A 19902-nucleotide genomic window follows, 5' to 3' on the forward strand; every position below is an offset into this window, starting at 1 on the left:
GCATGTGAACAGTGATCCAAGATAGATCATATGCAGGGCTATATGTCTCAACAATTTTATTTTATTTATTTTTTTTTGAGGAAGATTAGCCCTGAGCTAACATCTGCCACCAATCCTCCTCTTTTTGCTGAGGAAGACTGGCCCTGAGCTAACATCTGTGCCCATCTTCCTCTACTTTATACATGGGACGCCTGCCACAGCATGGCTTGACAAGTGGTGCATAGGTCCACACCCAGGATCTGAACCTGTGAACCTGATGCCACCAAAGTGGAATGTGCAAACTTAATCGCTGTACCACCAGGCTGGCCCCTCAACAATTTTAAAAGGATGGAAATCATACAGAGAAAGATGTCTGACCAAGGCAGAATTATATCAGAAATTAAAAACAAAAAGATACTTGCAAAGTCTACAAATATTTGGATATTAAACAGCTCGCCTTTATATAACCCTTGGGTTAAAGAATAAATCACAAGAGAAATTAGAAAATATTCAAACTGAATGAAAGTGAAAACAGTATGTCAGAATTTGAGGGGTGCAGCTAAAGCATAACTTAGAGGAAAAATTATAGGTTCAAAACTTATACAGTCATGCATCGCCTAATGACAGATGCATTCTGAGAAATGCATTGTTAAGTGATTTTGTTATTGTTGAACACCATAGAGTGTACTTAGAAAAACCTAGATGGTATAGCCTACTAACACCTAGGCTCTGTGTTACTAATCGTATGGGGCCACTGTTGTATATGCAGTCTGTTGTTGACTGAAACCTTATGTGATGCATGACTGTATTAGAAAAGGAGAAAAGTCTAAAATCAATCATTTAAGCTTTCACCTCAACAAGCTAGAATATGAAAAGCAAATTAAAGACTAAGTAGAAGGGAGGAAATAATAAAAATAAAGAGTCCGTAAACTAGAAAGTGGACAATAGGGAAATTAAACCAGAAGCTGGTCCTTTGAAAAGATTAATAAAATTGATAAATCTCTAAGTAGACTGCACAAGAAAATAAAAAACAGAAGGCAAAAATTACTGAGCCAGCCCTGATGGTCTAGTGGTTAAAGTTTGGCACAGTCTGCTTTGGTGGCCCAGGTTTGGTTCCTGGGCATGGAACCACACCACTTGTCTGTCAGTAGCCATGCTGTGGCAGCGGCTCACGTAGAAGAACTAGAAGGACTTACAACTAGAATATACAACTGTGTACTGGGGTTTTGGGGAGGAAGAAAAAACAAAAAGGTGGAGGATTGGCAACAGATGTTAGCTCAGGGCAAATCTTTCCCAGCAAAAAGGAAAAATTGCCGATATCAGAAATGAAAGAGATATTACTATATATATTAAATGTTATGAACAACTTTATGTGAATAAGGTTGACAACTTAGATGAAATGGACAAATTCCTTGAAAGTTATTCCAAAAGAAATAGAAAGTGTGAACAGCCCTCTATCTTTTAAATAAATTGAATTCCTAATCAAAATCTTTTTTGCGAAGAAAAATCCAGGGTTAAAAGGCTTTACTGATGATCTACCAAGCATTTAGGGAAGAAATAATACCAATCCTACACAACTTCAGAAATAGAGGACAAGGGAGCATTTCCTAACTCATTTTATGAGGCCAGCATTACCGATACCAAGACCAGACATAGATATTGTAGGAAAAGAACACTGCAAACCAGTTTCCTTCATAAACATAGAAGCAAACATTCTTTTTTTTTTTTTTTGTAGTTTTTTTTTGGGGGGTTATTGATAGGTTACAATCTTGTGAAATTTCAATTGTACATTAATGTTTGTCAGTCATGTTGTAGGTGCACCACTTCACCCTTTGTGCCCACCCCCCACCCCACCTTTCCCCTGGTATCCACTAAACTGTTCTTAGTCCATAATTTTAAATTCCTCGTATGAGTGGAGTCATACACAGATTATCTTTCTCTCGCTGGCTTATTTCACTTAACATAATTCTCTCAAGGTCCATCCATGTTATTGCAAATGGAATGATTTTGTTCTGTTTTGCAGCTGAGTAGTATTCCATTGTATATATATATATCACAACTTCTTTATCCATTCGTCTGTTGCTGGACACTTAGGTTGCTTCCACGTCTTGGCTATTGTAAACAGTGCTGCAATAAACATTGGGGTGCATAGGACTTTTGGGATTGCTGACTTCAAGCTCTTTGGATAAATACCCAGTAGTGGGATGGCTGGATTGTATGGTAGTTCTATTTTTAATTTTTTGAGGAATCTCCGTACTGTTTTCCATAGTGGCTGCACCAGTTTGCATTCCCACCAGCAGTGTATGAGGGTTCCTTTTTCTCCACAACCTCTCCAACATTTGTTGCTGAAACAAACATTCTTAATAAAATACTAGCAGTCAAATCCAGCAGCATATAAAAAGGATCATATGTCCCAAATGGGGTTTCATCCAGGGAGGTAGGTTTAATCAATCAATGTAATTCATCATATTAACAAAAAGGAAAAAAATCATGTGATCATATCAGTAGCCACAGAAAACATATTTGCCAAAATTCAACACCTGTTTATTATACAGATTCCCTAAACTAGTAATAAAGGGCACCTTCCTCAGCCTGATGTGTGCACCTGTGAAAAACCCACAGCTAACACTATACTTAATGGTGTAAGACTGAATGTTTTCCTGTTAAGGTTGATAGCAAGGCACAGATGTCTGCTCTAACCACTTCTATTCAACATTGCACTGGCAGCATTGCTACAGGGCAAGAAAAATAAGACCCACAGATTGGAAAAGAATGAATGAAACTGTATTTTCTAAATAATGCAGTTGTGCACATAGAAATTGCTAAGAAATCTGCCCAACTGTTGGAACTAATAAATTTAGAACAGGTGACTGTACAAATCAATTGTATTTATATATACTAGCAAAATACAATTGGAAAATGAAATTTTAAAAGCAATATTATTTAACAGAGCATCAAAATAGCATAGGGATAAGTTTAATAAGTGAAAGATCTGTACACAGAAAACTAAAAAAATATTATTGAGAGAAATTGAAGACCTGAATAAATGGAAAGACATAACCGTGTTTATGGTTTGGAAGACTTATGGTTAAGAAGAAAGTTAGAGGGCTTATACACCTGATTTATGGACTTATTCTGAAGCTCCAGTAATTGAGACCGTGTGGTATTGGTAAACCAACAGACCTGTAGATCAGTGGAACACAATATAGATCCACATAAGGCTGATTGATTTTCAATAATGGTGCTAATGTAATTCAGTAGAGAAAAGATAGTCTTTTTAACAAACGATAGTGGAACAATTGTATATCCATATGCAAATAAATGAACTACAGTGCTTTCTCACATCTTGCACAATGAATAACTCAATTGATGACAGAATTGAATGTTTAAACTATAAAAACTTCAAGAAGAAAACACAGGAGAGAATTTTCTTGACCTTGAAATAGGTAATGATTTCTTAGATTAAACACAAAAAACATGAACTTTAAAAGAAAAAAATGAATTGAACTTCATTTAAATTTAAAATTTTGACTATTTAAAAAATTCCATTAAGAAAATGAGAAGGCAAACCAAAGATTGGAAAAAAAATATTTGCAATATATATACTGACAAATGACATATTCAGAATATATAAAAGAATAAGTTGGAGATAATCCATTAAAATGGGAAAAAGATTTGTGAATAGATAATTATAAATGGCCATAAACACATATAAAAATGTCCAATATTATTAGACTTCCAGAAAAAGGCAAATTAAAACCACAAGGAGATACTACTAAATACTTAAACAGAATGGTGAAAATTAGAGTGATACCACATGTTGGAAAGGATGTAGAGCAACTGAAACTCTGACACACTGCTAGTGGGAATGTAAAATAATATAACCACTCTGGCAAATAACTTGATAGTCCTTTTAAAATGTACAGTTTATCATAAGCTCTAGTAATTTGACTCCTAGGTAAATATGGAATATAACGGAAAGGAAGGAAAGGAAGAGCAGGGACGTTAATAGGAGCATTACAACCTTAAGAAGACAAGTGAATGGATAAACATTTAATATATCCATACAGTGGAATTCTCAGCAATAAAAAGAAATGAATACCTGTATGTGCAACATGTATGAATTTCAATATTATGTGAATTTAAAGAACTCGGACATAAAAAAGCACAAATTGTTGATTCCATATATAAGAAATTTTAGAAAAGGCAAATTTATGGGGTTAGAAACTCAGATTGGTGGTTGCCTAGACCCGTTTGGGTGGGCGGGTAGGGGAGTATGTGGTAGTTGTGGTGAGGGTTTGACTGGTATAGGGAGTGCAAGGGAGCCTTTTGGGGTGATGGAAATGTTCTGTTTCTTGATTGTGATGGTAGTTACAGGGATGTCTACATTTTTGAAAATCCATAGAACTGTACACTTAAAATAGGTGCATTTTATTTATATAAATATACCCAGGTAAAGTCAATTAAAAATTATTTGTTTTATCTGTTGAGATAGATTCTCTAGCAAGTTTTATATTATGCAAATGGTATTTGTTTTTCAAGTTTTCAAATTAGTCCTATTGGCTTTAAGATTTTTTTGTTACTGTTCCATTTATTATTTTTAAATAAAAAAATAGAATTATTTTGATTTTTCTTCTTAATTGTACAGGATGATTGTAAAAAACAACTCCGACATACTGAGAAAACGGAAATCCCTTTATCTGCTCACCTCTCTCTTACTGGGTTATTAATAGTTTGAGATATATTTTTCTAGACTTTTTAATGGATATGTAAGATAAATATTTATGTAAATGGTCTCATACAGTAGTATTGTTCTGTTACCCTTCCCCCGCCCCCCCCACTTGTTTGTATCATGGATTTTTTTCCATGACAATACATAAGATGTCTGCCTTAACCAGTTTTAACTGATGCTGAATAGTCAGTCATTGTATGGATATGCAATAGTTATTTAGTCCATTTCTGATGGGTTTATGTTTTTCTTTTCTATATTGTGAACATCTTGGTTAGGGAACTTGTCTTAAAACTTTACATAGCAAGCACACTTTTTATTTTAGTGACATATTTATTTGGAATGACTTCTGGGGGTAAACAGTTGGAGGGAGATTAGTCCCCCAGAGCCTGTCACGTTGTATGTTTCATTTTTGATAAAGCTTTGAAAGTGGTCTTAGTCTCCACAAAAGAAAAAAGTGGGAAACAAATTCATGTATTTTTAATATACTCCCGAATTTCATGTCTTTCAATATATTTTTAACATACAGTGATAAAGGATTACAGTACCACTATCTTCAGCCATTTTATAGGATTTGTCTTTGGAAACTTCTGATACCTGGAAAGCAATGACTTGAATGCATTATAAAAGGACTTTTTAGGTGAACACTGCAGTGTTGCACTAGTCCTGCCTTTAATTTAAACTAAGAATCTCTCTCCTTGAAGTTTTTGAGATCACTGTTAGTGCTTATTGTAGGGTTGCCATATAAAATACAGGCTGTCCAGTTAAACTTCAGGTAAACAACAAATAACTTTTTACATTAGGGATATCCCAAATGTTGCATGGAACATTCTTATACTTAATATTTGTTGTTTATCTGAAATTCAAATTTAACTGGGTATCCCATGTTTTCATGTGCTAAGGGTGACTACCTTAGCTTATAGGGAACTAGGTAGGTTGTACCAAGACCTGCTGAATCTGCGTTTCATGTGTTTTATTTTGTTTTATTTTTTTATTTTTTTAAAGATTGACCCTGAGCTAACATCTGTTGCCAATCTTCTTCTTTTCTTCTCCCTAAAGCCCTCCAGTACATAGTTGTATATTCTAGCTGTAGGTCCTTCTAGTTTTGCTTTGTGGGATGCCTCCTCAGCATGGCTTGATGAGTGGTACTAGGTCCATGCCCAGGATCTCAACTAGTGAAACCCTGGGTCACCGAAACAGAGTGTGAACTTAACCATTTGGCCACAGGGCTGGCCCCATTTCATGCATTTTAATTATTGCATGTTTTGTGACTTGAGCAAGATTATAGTAATCGTAAGTAAAATAACCTAGTGGAAATGTAAGTTTTTACTATATTATTATAAAACAAAGTCTCCTGATTCCTTCCTTTTCCACCCTCCTTTCCCAGTAAGCTCACTCCTCTACACAGTACAAAGCAATAATTATCTGTGTATCTGTATGCTCTGTCCTCTAGTCCCTAGTATTTGGCAGAGAAAAACCTCATGAAGTTATTTGCTGTTATAGATTAGCAGATGTTGACTCTATGAATACCTGTTAATATTAAAATTTGTTGAGCTTTGTAATTCTTTGAATGAAGCTACAAATAATTAAATGCCACTTCAGTTTATATGAAGTGCATGTTGATGAGGAGGATATGAAAGTTGACTAAGATGTGGACTCTTGCTCTCAAACATCTTACTGTCTCGTCAAGGAGTTGGATATATAAACAGATAATTATAATACAGGATGATGAACAGTGATAATATTAGGCAAACAACTTGTTCTAGAAATACCTGGGATGGAAAAATTGATGCAGATTGGGGGATTCTGGAAGACTCCCTGGAACTGAGCCCTGAGTGGATGAAAAGGATTTAGACAGATATGGAAGGTAATTTCAGGCTACAAAATGAATGTGAGCAAAAGTCATAGAAGCTTTCACATTTGGCAATTAGAACAAGGCAAATAATCAAACAACTATGTGAAGTAATGTAGGGAGAAAGGCTGTGAAGGTGTTGTATTAGTTTCTTGGGGCTGCTGTAACAAAGTACCACTGGGTGGCTTAAACAGTAGTTAGTTATTGTCTCATAGTTCTGGAGGCTAGAAGTTTGAAATCAAGGTGTTGGCACAGTTGGTTCCTTCTGAGGGCTGTGAGGGTGAAGCTCTTCTGTGCCTCTCCTCCTAGCGTTTGGTAGTTTCAGGCGTTTCTTGGCTTGTAGATGCTGTTCCCCTGTGTCTTCCACATCATCTTCTTTCTGTATGTCTCTCTCTGTCCAAATTTCCCCGTTTTATAAGGACACAGTCATATTGGATTAGGGCTCATCTTAACTGGATCATTTGCAAAGACCCTATTGCCAAATAGGCAGGTTCACAAGTTCTAGGGGTTAGGACTTCAACATCTTTTAAGGGGACACAATTCAGTTCTTAACAGGTGGGTTGAGGGTTTTATTTCAGAGTATTGAAAACCATTGTTTAGTATGTTTAACTTTCCTTTTAGACAAATGGGGAGTCATGAAAGCTTTTTGTACAAAGAAGTAATACAAACAATTCTGATTGTCATGTGAAAAGATGTACTCCAAAGTTGAGGGCAAGTAGTAGGCTTGAATACTGTTACTATCGTTACAATATAATAATAGCTATCACTAACAGAGTACATACTCTCTGCTAGACACAAAGTACTTTGTGCATATTTAATTTTCAAGAGACTTTGCGAGGTATGAATAATCTCTTTTTTAAATATGAAGATACTGAGGTTTAGAGAAGAACACAGTGGGGGAAGAGGGGGAGATGTTGAGAGTTTGTTCCATTTTGACATGTGAAGCTGAAGTATTGGTTGAATATTCCTGGAGTGATGTTAAGTTGGAAGTTTAAAGTTTCCTTCTGGATTTCAGGAGATGGGTCAGAGAGGAAGACATATATTTAGTAATCATCAGCATAGAGGCTCTATTTGAAACTTTAAGAACGAGTGGGCCTGCATGGGAAGGTAGTATAGAGTAAAAAGAAGGGAGATGCTGGGGCAGAACCTTAGTAAGTTGGCTACATTTGAGTCACTGGAGATGGAAGAGTCAGAGGAGATGCTTGAAAGTAGAGTGGTAGAAAGAGAACAAAAAGATGGAAGAAATAATTTTTAAGACGAGGTGATGGTCAGCGTATAAGAGTCTACGGAAAGGCAAAGGAGGGTGAAAGCTGAAAGAATTTGGCCCCTGTTGACTTTTTGAGAGAATTGTTTCAGTGAGGTAGTGGAATCCAGATTACAAAGTACATGTAGATAATGAGTCAAGGAGTCACACTGTCCTTTTGAGAGGTGTATACAAGTATAAGAAGCAAAGATCTGGAGTTTAATTAAAAGAAAGAATTGAATTTTTTCTTGAGTAAAAAATATTTTTGCTTTTGTATGGTTAAAGAGAAGGAACCATTGAAATAGTAAAACAAAACAAAACCCAGCGAAGATATAAGAGAGAGGAGAGTGGGTCCAGAATTCTACTGGGTGGGGAAGAGAGTATAGATAGAGGAATTGGCCTTGTACAGAATTCTAGTCCTCAAGTATTTCATAGTTTAGAAAATTTGATTTATATCCTGCTGGTAGGGTGGGGGAGGGGAGTTCATAACATAAAATAATCTCAGACTAATGGTACTATTAAAAATACCATTAGATTTCAGGGGCTGGCCCCGTGGCCGAGTGGTTAAGTTCGCGCGCTCCGCTGCAGGCGGCCCAGTGTTTCGTCGGTTCGAATCCTGGGCGCGGACATGGCACTGCTCGTCAGACCACGCTGAGGCAGCGTCCCACATGCCACAACTAGAGGAACCCACAACGAAGAATACACAACTATGTACCGGGGGGCTTTGGGGAGAAAAAGGAAAAAATAAAATCTTAAAAAAAAAAAAAAATACCATTAGATTTCAGAGGAGTGAAAGGAGTTTAAGTCCCTTGGATTATATATATATATAAATATTTACTGCCTAGGTCAATACTAGTTCAGATGCTACTTATGATGTTTCTTTCTGAGTTTCTGTTGAGTGGAGACCTCATCAGTCTTTACCTGTCCCATGCTTCTGCTTAACAGCAATTTTATAGCTACGTGGTGCTGCCTGGAGGCTTTGGTTATAAAGCTGAGCAAGAAGCGTGGAGATTCAACTGTTCATATATCCAATTTGTGGGAAAGACTTTTTTTAACATTAAAAAAGTTGGTCTTACATTTTTTGCCTTATACATAGTAGGAAATTCAATGTTAATATTCAGCATGTACTTTCTTTTTTTAAATTTTACTGTATCTTTGTTTTGTAATTTATCTAAATTTTTTTGTGAAATATTTCATACAAAATGAAGAATGTATAAAATATATATATTTCAGTTAAGAATAACAAAAAGAATACATATTACCTATCACTCAGGTTAAAAAATAGAGATTAGTAGTATTGAAAATACTAAGTGTGCCCCTCTCTTATATCCCCATCGCTGTCCTCAGAGGTGCCATTATCCTGATTTATGTGTTATCATTCCTTTACTTTTCTTTATAGTTTTATTGTCTGTGGATATATTCTTAAACAACATATTGTATACTTTGGAAAAAATGAATAATGTACCAAGCTAACTGAGTTAGGGAAGGCCAGCATTGCTGTAGTTAGATGAAGGCTTCCAGGAAAAGGGCTGACTATCAGGCATCAGGTTCACTGAGTTTGAAAAGCTACTCGGGTAATCAGTAAGCAACGTCATGAGTTAGTTCTTGGAAACATAAAGCCATCTTGGTCACGTATCTGGCAGTGCTACAGTATGGACCTGGTATTGCAGGTTTGTTCAGCAAGTATATGGTCACATGAGAAGAGTGCAGTTCTTTATTTTTGGTTAGTAAGCTCTTCGTGGTCTTCTTCCAACACTTAGGAGTAGATCAAAGTGGAACACATCTGAGAGGTAAAATGAGTGTTCTCAGCTGATCCAGGTAGCAAGGCAAGGTGGAGTGAGTAGGTACATCAAGGCAGCCAAACATAAATAAAAATTTGGAATAGGCTTACCTGGGCATTGTATCCTTACGAACAATGTCTTTGGTTATCTTGGTGATCACAGTTTACCACGTTGTATCAGGAGTCACATTGCTACAGTATGGACTGGTTACCCTTTAAATCCAGTGCACAGCTGGCATCCTGGAATCTCTCTTCACAGTCCTCCTTGAAGATTAGAATTGTCTCTGTCCCATGTTGGATCTCCTACATTCTGTATCCTAAGTCCTTGTCTTTATTAAAAATTTACTCTTTTTTTGATGGACTTACATGTTCCAGTTGCTTCTTGAGAAAGAATGCATAGAGAGTAAATATTTTGAGATCTTTCATGTCTGAAAAAATACCTTTATTTTACTTTCATAAGATGGTTTGACTGGGTGAAGAAATCTAGGTTGGAAATAATTTTCCTTTATAATTCTGAAGAAATGGCTCCATTGTCATCTTCCTTCCAGCGTAACTGTTGAGAAGACTGAAGTCTGAGTCTTAGTGCTTTGTATATGACTTGTATTTTCTTTCTAGAAGCTTGTAGAACCTTCTTTTTGTCCCCAGTGTTGTGATATTTCACAATGGTGTGCCTCAGTGTAGGTCTCCCTTAATTTTTTATACTGAACACTTGGTACGTCCTTTCAAATGGGCAGCTCATATCCTTCAGCTCTAGAAAATTTTCTGGAATTCTTTCATATCTTCCCAACCTTCCCACCCACCTCCTCACCCCCACCTTTCCATTTTCTTTTTCTAGAACTCCTGTTATTCAGATATTGGACCTCCTGGATGAGGTTCTCTAATGTTGCTCTCCTTTCCCTCCTATTTTCCATTGCTTTATCTTTTTTCTGTGGTTCCTGGAAGATTACCTCAATTTTATCTTTCAAGCCTCTGTTATTTCAGCTATTGCGTTTTTAATTTCTAAGAACTCTTTATTTTTTAATGTTAGTAAATTGTATTCTGTTCTTGTTTCATGGATATAATGTTTTCTCATATCTCTATGAAGAATATGAATATATATGTGTGTGTGTGTATGTATATGTATATATCCTATGTTAGAGGCTTTTGGCTGCCTGCTCATGATTAAAAGTGGAGAACTAAAAAGCTGATTGGAAATTCGGTTTTTGATACAGTATGGATACTAGCAGATATGCCTAATATACCTCAAAGATGCTCTTGTTTTTCCCTCTCCAGAAAGTAACTCTCCAATCTTCTGTTGAGGTGAGGGAGGGCTTGTTGTCATGGAGGAGGGAGCAGTCTAGTGCTTTTCAAACAGCTTTAATGTAATCCTTCTTGTTTTTAAACCCCCCCCCCCCCCCCACTTTCTGTACCACCTGCTGCTCCTCCATTTCTAGAAGTAATTGGTACTGCCTTCTGTGGATTCTCCAGTGTAAGATGTTTTGTTTGCCAACTTTCTTTTTTGCTGCCAGGCTATGATATTCAGTTTTCGTGGGTCTGCTAAATCACTTAATAATAATACTCATCCATCCACTTTCAATCTTCCCAAGATTTTCTTGGTCTTATCTCTTCTCCTTATGGGTATATGTCTAAAAGTCTTTTACTACCTTTCAGTGGGCTTTCCTGAGAGAGTAAAATTATATGCATATTTTTAATTTGCCATCTTAATCCCAAAGCCTTAATTATTTAAAATGTTTAATCTATGTCTCACCTCTTGAGAGTTAGAAGATTATTGAAGTTACCCCTTTTCATCTCTTGTTTGGGTTTTTACAGTCATATTTATAATACATGAAACTCATTGTGTGGACTCCTTGAGACTATATGAACTCAAGGATTTATAAGTGAATCCAGCATTTGTGAATAAAAAGGTTGATTGTTTTTTAAATTTGCTCTTGTAGGAAAGTGAAAAGGTTTCTGAATACCCAGCAGTGATTGTGGAGCCAGTTCCAAGTGCCAGATTAGAGCAGGGCTATGCAGCCCAGGTTCTGGTTTATGATGATGAGACTTATATGATGCAAGATGTGGCAGAAGAACAAGAAGTTGAGACCGAGAATGTGGAAACAGGTAGACGTCTCATAAAATGTTTATTATTTATAACTCTCTCATTTCGTAAAGTGTCAACATTATTATTGCCGGATGAATAATATACCAAAGAACCTCTTTATAATGCTATTAGTATAGCTTGGAAACCAGTGAAACGTCTCTTGTTTAAGGGAAGGTATATAGATATAAGAAGTTCTACATTATAATTTTTTGAAGTATGAGTCTCATAATCATGGACCTTAAGGACAAATTACAGGATCATAATAATAAAATTATTTTTTTCATTTTTTTCTGGGAGTGTGAATATTGACTAGTTGTTATTTACTTAGAGAAGTTAGTAGGCTAGTATATGAGGCTAACTTTTTTTTAATTCAAAAAATAAATATAATATGCTCATTCTATAACAGATTAACAGTTTCTTTGAATAAATATCATAGAGCAGTATGGTTCCTTTTTTCTGAGGTCAGAAGCATCTTTGTAGTAGTCTGTCAAATTCCTTTTCCCTTTTTGTCTTCTTAGAAATTTTGGTATTTCAGTCTGTCTGTGGTGAGATAACTGTATGTTTAATTGGGGATTAGTATGTATAATTCTTGGAGAAACTTTTTCATTTTTGCCATTGACCATAAAGAAAATAGAGTATTTTACAAGCAGGATTGTAGTGACTATTTTATAAGAATAAACATTAAAATTCATCTTTAGCAATTAATGGAGAAAAAGAATCCTATTACTTGGTTTATAATACTAATAAAAATTCTTAAGTATTTAAATCAAGTTCCGTAAATGTGGCAAAGTCTCCTGATTAAAAATTTTGAGTATTTCATGTCTTTCTGCTTGTTGAGGCCCAGTAGCACTCCCTAGGACTTGTGGCTTCTTCCAGCTTAAAGCTGTTTTTCCTCCAGTTTTATTTCTTACTGAGCTGAGGGATTGGAAGTTACATTGCTCTTCAGAGCAATAAGGACAACAGTGCCAGCAAACCCCATGTGAAGTGGTAATCAACTCATTTTATCAAAACAGGTAGCTAAACACTTCATATAGGCTTTGTGACTGTAGTCTGGAGTGGTTCTTGATTTACAGTAGATAACGCAAGTGGCAGGAAGATACATGTGATTTTTTGAGTTTGGGGAGTTTTCCAGTCTGAAACTAGTGCAGTGGCAGAGATGAATTTTCTTCTTGAGGAAAAGAATAGGAAGAGCAGTTGAAAGTATTATGCAGCATGATATTTTGAAGTAGATATTGTACTAATTTTATTATAAGAGCATAACTAAGTAGAAAACTAATAGCATGAGAAAAAAAGTATGATAGCTTAAGTTGAATGAAAAAAATATATAACCTGTTTGAAATTTCTGGAAAATGTCTTGATCAAAAAAAGTAAGGAAGACTATGATTTTGGTAGCAAATTGGAAACTTTGTAAAAATGAAAACCACAGTGCCAAATTTGCATCAGTAGAAAATTACGATATTTATCACATTAAAATACCAGAGCAGGTTGGCCAGATCTTACTGGTTGTATAATTGATGGTCAGTGTTTCATTAATTTAAATTATTCAGGTATAACAATTCCAAATAGCAACAAATATAATCCTCTTAAGGGATTTTATTTTCCTAGTCTTTTTGAACTCTGAGGGTGATGGTATCTTTTGCAGGGCCAAGGTATGAGTGATTGTGATATTGAAAAAGAGGATATACAAAGTCTGGGTTAAAGAACAGTTACTTTTGTGATATTTTAAAAGTGGTTTTTGAATACTTAATATATTTATTTTTCTTCAACACTGAAAAGAAATGTTAGTAAATAACTTACATTATTCTAGAATAGTCTAAAAGTACCTGAGAAGTTCAGCTTACATTTTTAATTCCATTCTGGCTTTTTTTTTTAATCTATGCTTGCTTTAATACTTCTAAAAATAAAGAATAGTATAGCTATTCTTTTCTCTCTTTACAGAACAACACTGTAAAACTTAGAATTCAGATACAACTGTTTGAAAGGCAATGCCAAATTCAGACTGAAAACTGCTGTCTCATATATCTATAATCAGAACAATTTAAACATTTGCATTTGTCCATCATAAGGCATGCAGAACTTGGAGACTACAATATACTAAGTTATTTTAAAATATGATGGCTCATGGATTTTTAAAGTAACTATAAGGATTGTTAATATATATAGATTAGTTTAGAATCAGCTAATCCGAGCTTAACTTTGTTTTCATTTAAAGGATAAAATACATTTTTAAACAAGTTAAAATCTAAATAAGTTTTCATTCTTCTGACATCTAGAACAGATGAATAAAGGTTGTTATGACTTACTGTAATGCATGTTTCCTTCTAGGCAGTGGATTAGGATCAGGTTCGTTTCTTGTGGTGATATAAATTTTTAACTTAAATTCCAGATATGTATAGGTTTTGCAGAAGAAGCTGACTGGGAAGAAAAGAAAAGTCATGTTTATAATATGGCTATAGCATTTTTTATTTGGTGAATTGGTGGAAATCAGATCCAGTATAGAATAAAATTTGTTTTTGCACATCGTACATTATATTATACATTAATAACTTAGATTATGTTAGTCTAAGAAATGTTTGAAATTGTATTTAGTGACTTGTTATATCAGTTCTCTGTGTGTTTACATTGAGGTTTTTCTTCTTTTATTCCTATATACCGACGTGTATATGTCTGTATCCGAAACTGCTCATGATGTCATCCAGGCAGGAGTACAAAAATCATGTAATGATGTACATTTAGCCATCTTCATTATTTTGTGTATAAAGTGATTTCTCGTTTTCTTAGTAGTAATTATAGGCTATTTTGCTTCACCTTTTTATAGACTTAAAGTCTATATTTCCCTCATGGAGCTTGTGTGTAGTAGTAATTCTCTCTTAAATTTTATAGGAAAAACCGCATGTGTTTTGAAACGTTAAAAATAGGCATATTCATCTAAACCTATAAATTGCTTTTTGATGATAATTGAAGATTAGTAATCATAAAGAGCTTTTGAGGAATAGTAGTGAAGTATGGATGAATGGTGATCTTGACTCTGGCAGGCAGGAAATACCTTTGCCACTGGCTGCAGACTCCACCAGTTCTGGAGGCTTGCTGGGTAGACTGATGTGGTGAGTTGGGGGTGGAAGCAAATCTCATGGATTCCCTACTGAGATTTGAAAATGCAGTTTTTATGTTCACTCTTAAAAAAATTATGTATATAAATGTTAAAAGGTTATTACAGATTACCATTTAAAAAGTAGCAAATTTATACCAATGCAGTCAATAATAGATAAGTTTTGATAGACATCTTTTAACACTTGCCTGAGAAGACTAAGCAAATGTTTAGGATCTGCTTCTTCTTCTTGTACCTTAACTTATTATATTTATCCTCTTAACCTTCCACATTAATTTATAAGAATACATCAACAAATACTTTGCATTTGTTATGTACAAGAGCAGTGTTTTCAACACGTTTCTTTCCCTCAAGGGGTTAATAATTATGGAGATAAAATATATATATTATAGTCAAAATATAAAGCAGCATAGAATTAATTTAGTGCTATTTACAAATTCAAAGAAATTCTCAGAAGAGGAAAGTTCAATTTACAGGATTAGGCAACGTTTTAGAGAAAGTAAAGAAGAAGCACAGATGGACAGATTTGGATGGGCAGATAGGAGGTAGGTGAAAAGCACTGTAGACTGAGGGAAATATAATTAATAAATGGATGGAATATTGAAATTCAAGGCATGTGTAAGATATTGAGTAAATGAGACTGGCAGGAGCTTCCATTACGAGTTGTGACTAAATTGTGCTTTGAACCCGAGTTAGTAATTAGGCATATAAGAAGCAGAAAGATTTGGAAGGTTTTGAGTAGAAAGTACTAATTAGCATCTCAGGAGCTACAGGATGAATTATAGGGGAAAAGATGAGGCAGGAAGACTAGCTGTTGTACTATGAGTCAAGGGATGACTTGAGAAATACGAAAACAAGGTGGAAGCAATAGGAACTTCAGATGGGGCTTATAGAAGGGAAGATCTAACAAGACTTGACATGACAGATTAGGGGGAGAGGCATAGTTAGGTAAGATATTACCCGTAGTTTTTGGACCCTAAGTGATAGCCATAGTATCATATAGGGAGTTGAGGAAGGCAAGACTGTTTCGGGAAGCAGATAAGTTTGGTAATAGGCGTGTTGATTTTGAATTGAAGCAGAGCATCTAAGGGGAAATAGGTATTTAAAGATGCACAAATGTATAGTCAGGATCGCATCACCAAGGAGATGGCATACTCAAATTAGGATAATTTAAGGAATGTTTTAATAAATGGCTACTTAAAAATATGTGGGCAGGCATTGGATGACCATAAAAGAGAGGGTGGTATTCCAGAGCTAGCAATAGCAGAGCTGTCTCTTTCCTTTGGCCCAAGGACCAGAAGGAGGGAAGGGTTATCGGAACCCAGAAGAGAGCCCTGGAGAGAAGGTCACTTTGGGAGAATCTGGGACCTTTGGTCAAAGGACACAGCTGGCTTGAGGGCAGACATAAGTACTCTGATTTTATTCTCCTTTCTCCCTCTATTCCCCTGCCATGGCACTCCATTGACCAAACCCAGTCTGAAGCCGTGGGAGCCCTGTTGATGAAGTCAGCCTCCTGACACAGAGCAGAGGAAGGGTGGAGAATAGATCTGGAGGGGCAAATAGACGATATCGAGTACACCTGAAGCTTAGTAAAGAACGGCCGAGGAGAGACTGATTTGGGAATCATCCTCATTGAAGCCTTGGAAATAAATGAAACCTCCAAGGAGAAAGGTATTTGAGAGATTTCCCTAAGGGGTAAGATATTTAAATTGTGTATTTGTCTCTCTGTGATCTAAAGAAAGGGCACAGACTTAAGGAATTAACCTTAGGGAATGTTTGCATTTTGAGGAAAAATGAGAGCCAGAGAGTAGTCAAATATGATAGAAAATCCTGGGTGACTATTCCCGAGCTTAATCGTTTTTTTTCTTTTTAGCCTTTTAAAGTAGCGCTCTTTGTAGGGAAAGGAAGAATGTTGATTAGGTTAGTTAGTCCTGGTTTCACATTTCTGCCTTATCACTTACTTGGCAGTATTTAACCTTTTCAGAGTCTGTTTCACTGTCATAAAATAGGAATTCATAAAATAAATATATTAAAGCACAGTGCTTGTGAGGTTGTGGGTGCTCCGTAAGTGTTCCATTAACTTTATTAGGACCTTTCCTTGTGCTTTCAAATATGGAGAAGGTCTTTCATACATTAAAACAGAACAGTTGTTTACTTCTCTGTGGAGTTTTTCTCTTTTGTTTCACTTCCACTTTTTAACAAAACAAATGCTTTATACGTTCAGTCCGTACTTTTTCCTTATTATTCCTTCCTTAACTTACTGTGCTTTGGCATCTCCATTTCTCATTCTCCAGCTGCTCTTTATTTATCAGATTTCAAAGTCCACTCCTCTGCCAAATTTAGTGACTCACGGAATCATCCAGAAGCAGATCCATTCTGGCTTTCTTAGCTACTGAAACACTGTATTCTAGCTCTTTTCCTTACTGCCTCTTGCATGGACTATGCTATTTATGCTTCTGAGCTTTTGCTCAAATACAGTTTTCTATCAAGAATCTGTTCAGGTATTATCTATTCTTTAAGGCCTAGCCTCATGAAACTTGCCACAGTGATTGTGGCCTACATTAAACACCCCCTCCTTCCCTGGTCTTCTGTTCGACCATCTGCATGTAGGCACTTGACCATTTACTTTCTTGTACAGTCCTTTGTGTGTATACCCCTTTTGTTTTCAAAGTGAGCTTATAAGTCCTTTGAAGACAGAGACCATATTTTTTAATTTTTTCGAATGTAGTGTATATAATACAGTGTTTAACACATAGATGTTAGGAAATACATACTGAAACAAATTGAGTTTTGACTTGTAGTATAATCAAGAACCGTTTATGTGAGATCTTAAATATATTTTCTTTTTTGTTTATATGGTAAATATTGAATACCTTAAGGTTATTTAAAGTATAAAAAAAAGTCATCCAAAAAACATAAATGTAGTCATCCAAAATATATCAAAGCCGTAGTGTCATACTTAGATTAACTTCATCTTAAAATCACAGTACGTTTTAATCATTCTTGCTTACATCTAAATTTGATTTTTCTCTTATAATAAAAGCAATACATGCTCATTGGAAAAATTGGAAAGTATTGTAAAGAATAAACAAACAGTGAAAATCACCTATCATCTTACCAATAAGGGGACAGTAATTTCTGCTTTTTTACATTTCCTGCTGGTCTTTTTTTAATGTACATTTTAAGCATAATTAACATCGTGTAATGTAATACAAGTAGACTTACTAATCTTTATTAACAAACATTGGCTGACAGGGATCTGGGAACTTCCTACCTCTTCTGATCATTGGGTACAAGATTTTAGTTTTTAACCAAGTAGCAAAACATAAAAAGTTGGTCTTAGTTAATTATTAAGAAAACTTAAACAACTTTTTTTATGATCAACAAAATTGTGTTCAGAGATTTGTTGAAAAGATAGATAAAAATTTTTATATAATTCAACGAAAAGAAGTGCTTTTTTTTAAATAAATGAAAGTGTAGGTTTTTAAAATGCATTTAAAAAAAAGAAAACCAGATTTCTCTCTTGAAAAATAAGATAAAGAGCCAAATTTCTTTCTTGAAGAATCTCAAGACTAAGTTGACTTCATGATGAGCTGTGATAACTTTGTATTTGTTATACTATCAGAAATCCTCCCTGTGGCACAAAAGGACTCTTTTAATTAGAAAATATTGTTGCCACAGGGAGGTAGAAGATCGACATGAAAAACTGGGGATCTGAAAAGGAGCCCCTATCCTAGGATTGCCTGAAGGTGAAACAGATTGAGCCAGAAGGAAGACAATGCTGGTAGGTTGGTTTTTAATTTATTAAGAATTTGTACAATTTTACGTTTAATTACAATTATTTCAACTACCTATACCATATTTTTGTTTTAAGGGTGACAATGATTCCTCCTTAAGGAGGGAGAAATAAAACAATAGTATTTTTCCTCCTAAACAATTTGCTATCGGAGTTATCCCTGCCATGTTCCTAATGTTTGTTTCTTCTTATAGATAAGCTCTAAGGCTATTTCATGCCTCCACTTTCTTAGAAGCTACTACTGACTGAACATCTTCAAGTTTTTTTTTTGCATTTCTGTTATTTCTGCTTCTAATCTAGACTTCTGAAATTTTTTTTAAGAGATTTTTTCTTCCACTTGTCTATTTTCTTGAGTTTAGCCTAGTCGTTAGTCTAAGTAAAATGTGAATCTTAAGTTCATTTAGTTTTGATTCTGGAATTGTTTGACTTATAAATGTACTGTGATTTAGATAAGTTACAAAGCATTATTAGAGAAAAGTTAATGTTTTAATAACTGTATTTCATTTAGCCTAAGATGCCATGAATTGTAATAAACATTATTCTTAGACCACGAAAAGAAAAAATGCTGCCAGTGATAAATTTTAGGATACCCTCAATTGTAAGAGACATCCTGATTTCAGAGATGGCAAAATGTGAAAAAATATGCCTCTTAGAATTAATGAAATATGGTATCATGCAATTATGAATCTTCTTGAAATTCCTGTTTACTGGGAATTGGACATTAAAATATCAGGTTTATGAAAAATGGAGGTGAGTTGTAATTGTGAAAGTCCCTGTATGTGTTGAGTAAGATCTCTAAATTCTTTACTTTAAAGAGAGGGTTTTTAATTTTGTTTAAATGTATACAAAATAACCATAAGGTGTTACATTATGGAAAGTATAGAAGATGAAAATTATTTTAATATTTACTTAAACCAGTAAATAGAGTTTTCTCATAATTGTCACTTTTTAATTGGATTTTGTGATCTAAAAAGAAAATGAAATGCAGCTTCTGTTTTCTAAACTATCATTTTAAAACAAGATCCTTTAAGGACTCTTTAAAATAGGCACTGATTTTTAGTGTACTTGAATATATGTTTACAGATTATTAATTATGTGAAGGAAAAAATAGTGGGCAAAAGCAAAGAACTACCCTGTCAATTAATAAAGCAGAAATGAAAAGGAATGATCTTAAATGGAATTTGTATACTTTTCAATAAACATCTATTTTATGTAAAAGGAAAGATATCTAGAAAATAGATCATGGAAGAATGTTTGGTTTTGGAAACAAGTAGCATTCATTCCTTTCCACTCAGACTTTTTAAAAAAAAAAACACTAGCTAACTTTTAATTTT

The 19902-nt window shown here is 34.8% G+C and overlaps 1 protein-coding gene across 33 annotated transcripts in view; it reads left to right on the plus strand.

Annotated features, from left to right (window-relative positions):
* The window catches only part of ELF2 (E74 like ETS transcription factor 2), a 100500-nt gene that overhangs the window by 38671 nt on the left and 41927 nt on the right, over nt 1-19902 (plus strand). For 22 of the 33 annotated variants that reach the window (XM_070611667.1, XM_070611663.1, XM_070611661.1 and 19 more), the window contains one exon: nt 11518-11683. The exons of 2 other annotated variants lie outside the window; for them this stretch is intronic. In XM_070611667.1, the coding sequence (XP_070467768.1) occupies nt 11518-11683 (166 nt within the window). Of the gene's footprint in view, nt 1-11517; nt 11684-16247; nt 16444-18453; nt 18557-19902 lie in introns of all 33 variants that reach the window. 9 more of the 33 variants (XM_070611695.1, XM_070611679.1, XM_070611683.1 and 6 more) reach the window with 2 other exon arrangements.

The sequence above is a fragment of the Equus przewalskii genome, chromosome 2 (genome assembly GCF_037783145.1).
Source record: "Equus przewalskii isolate Varuska chromosome 2, EquPr2, whole genome shotgun sequence".
Taxonomy (NCBI): domain Eukaryota; kingdom Metazoa; phylum Chordata; class Mammalia; order Perissodactyla; family Equidae; genus Equus; species Equus przewalskii.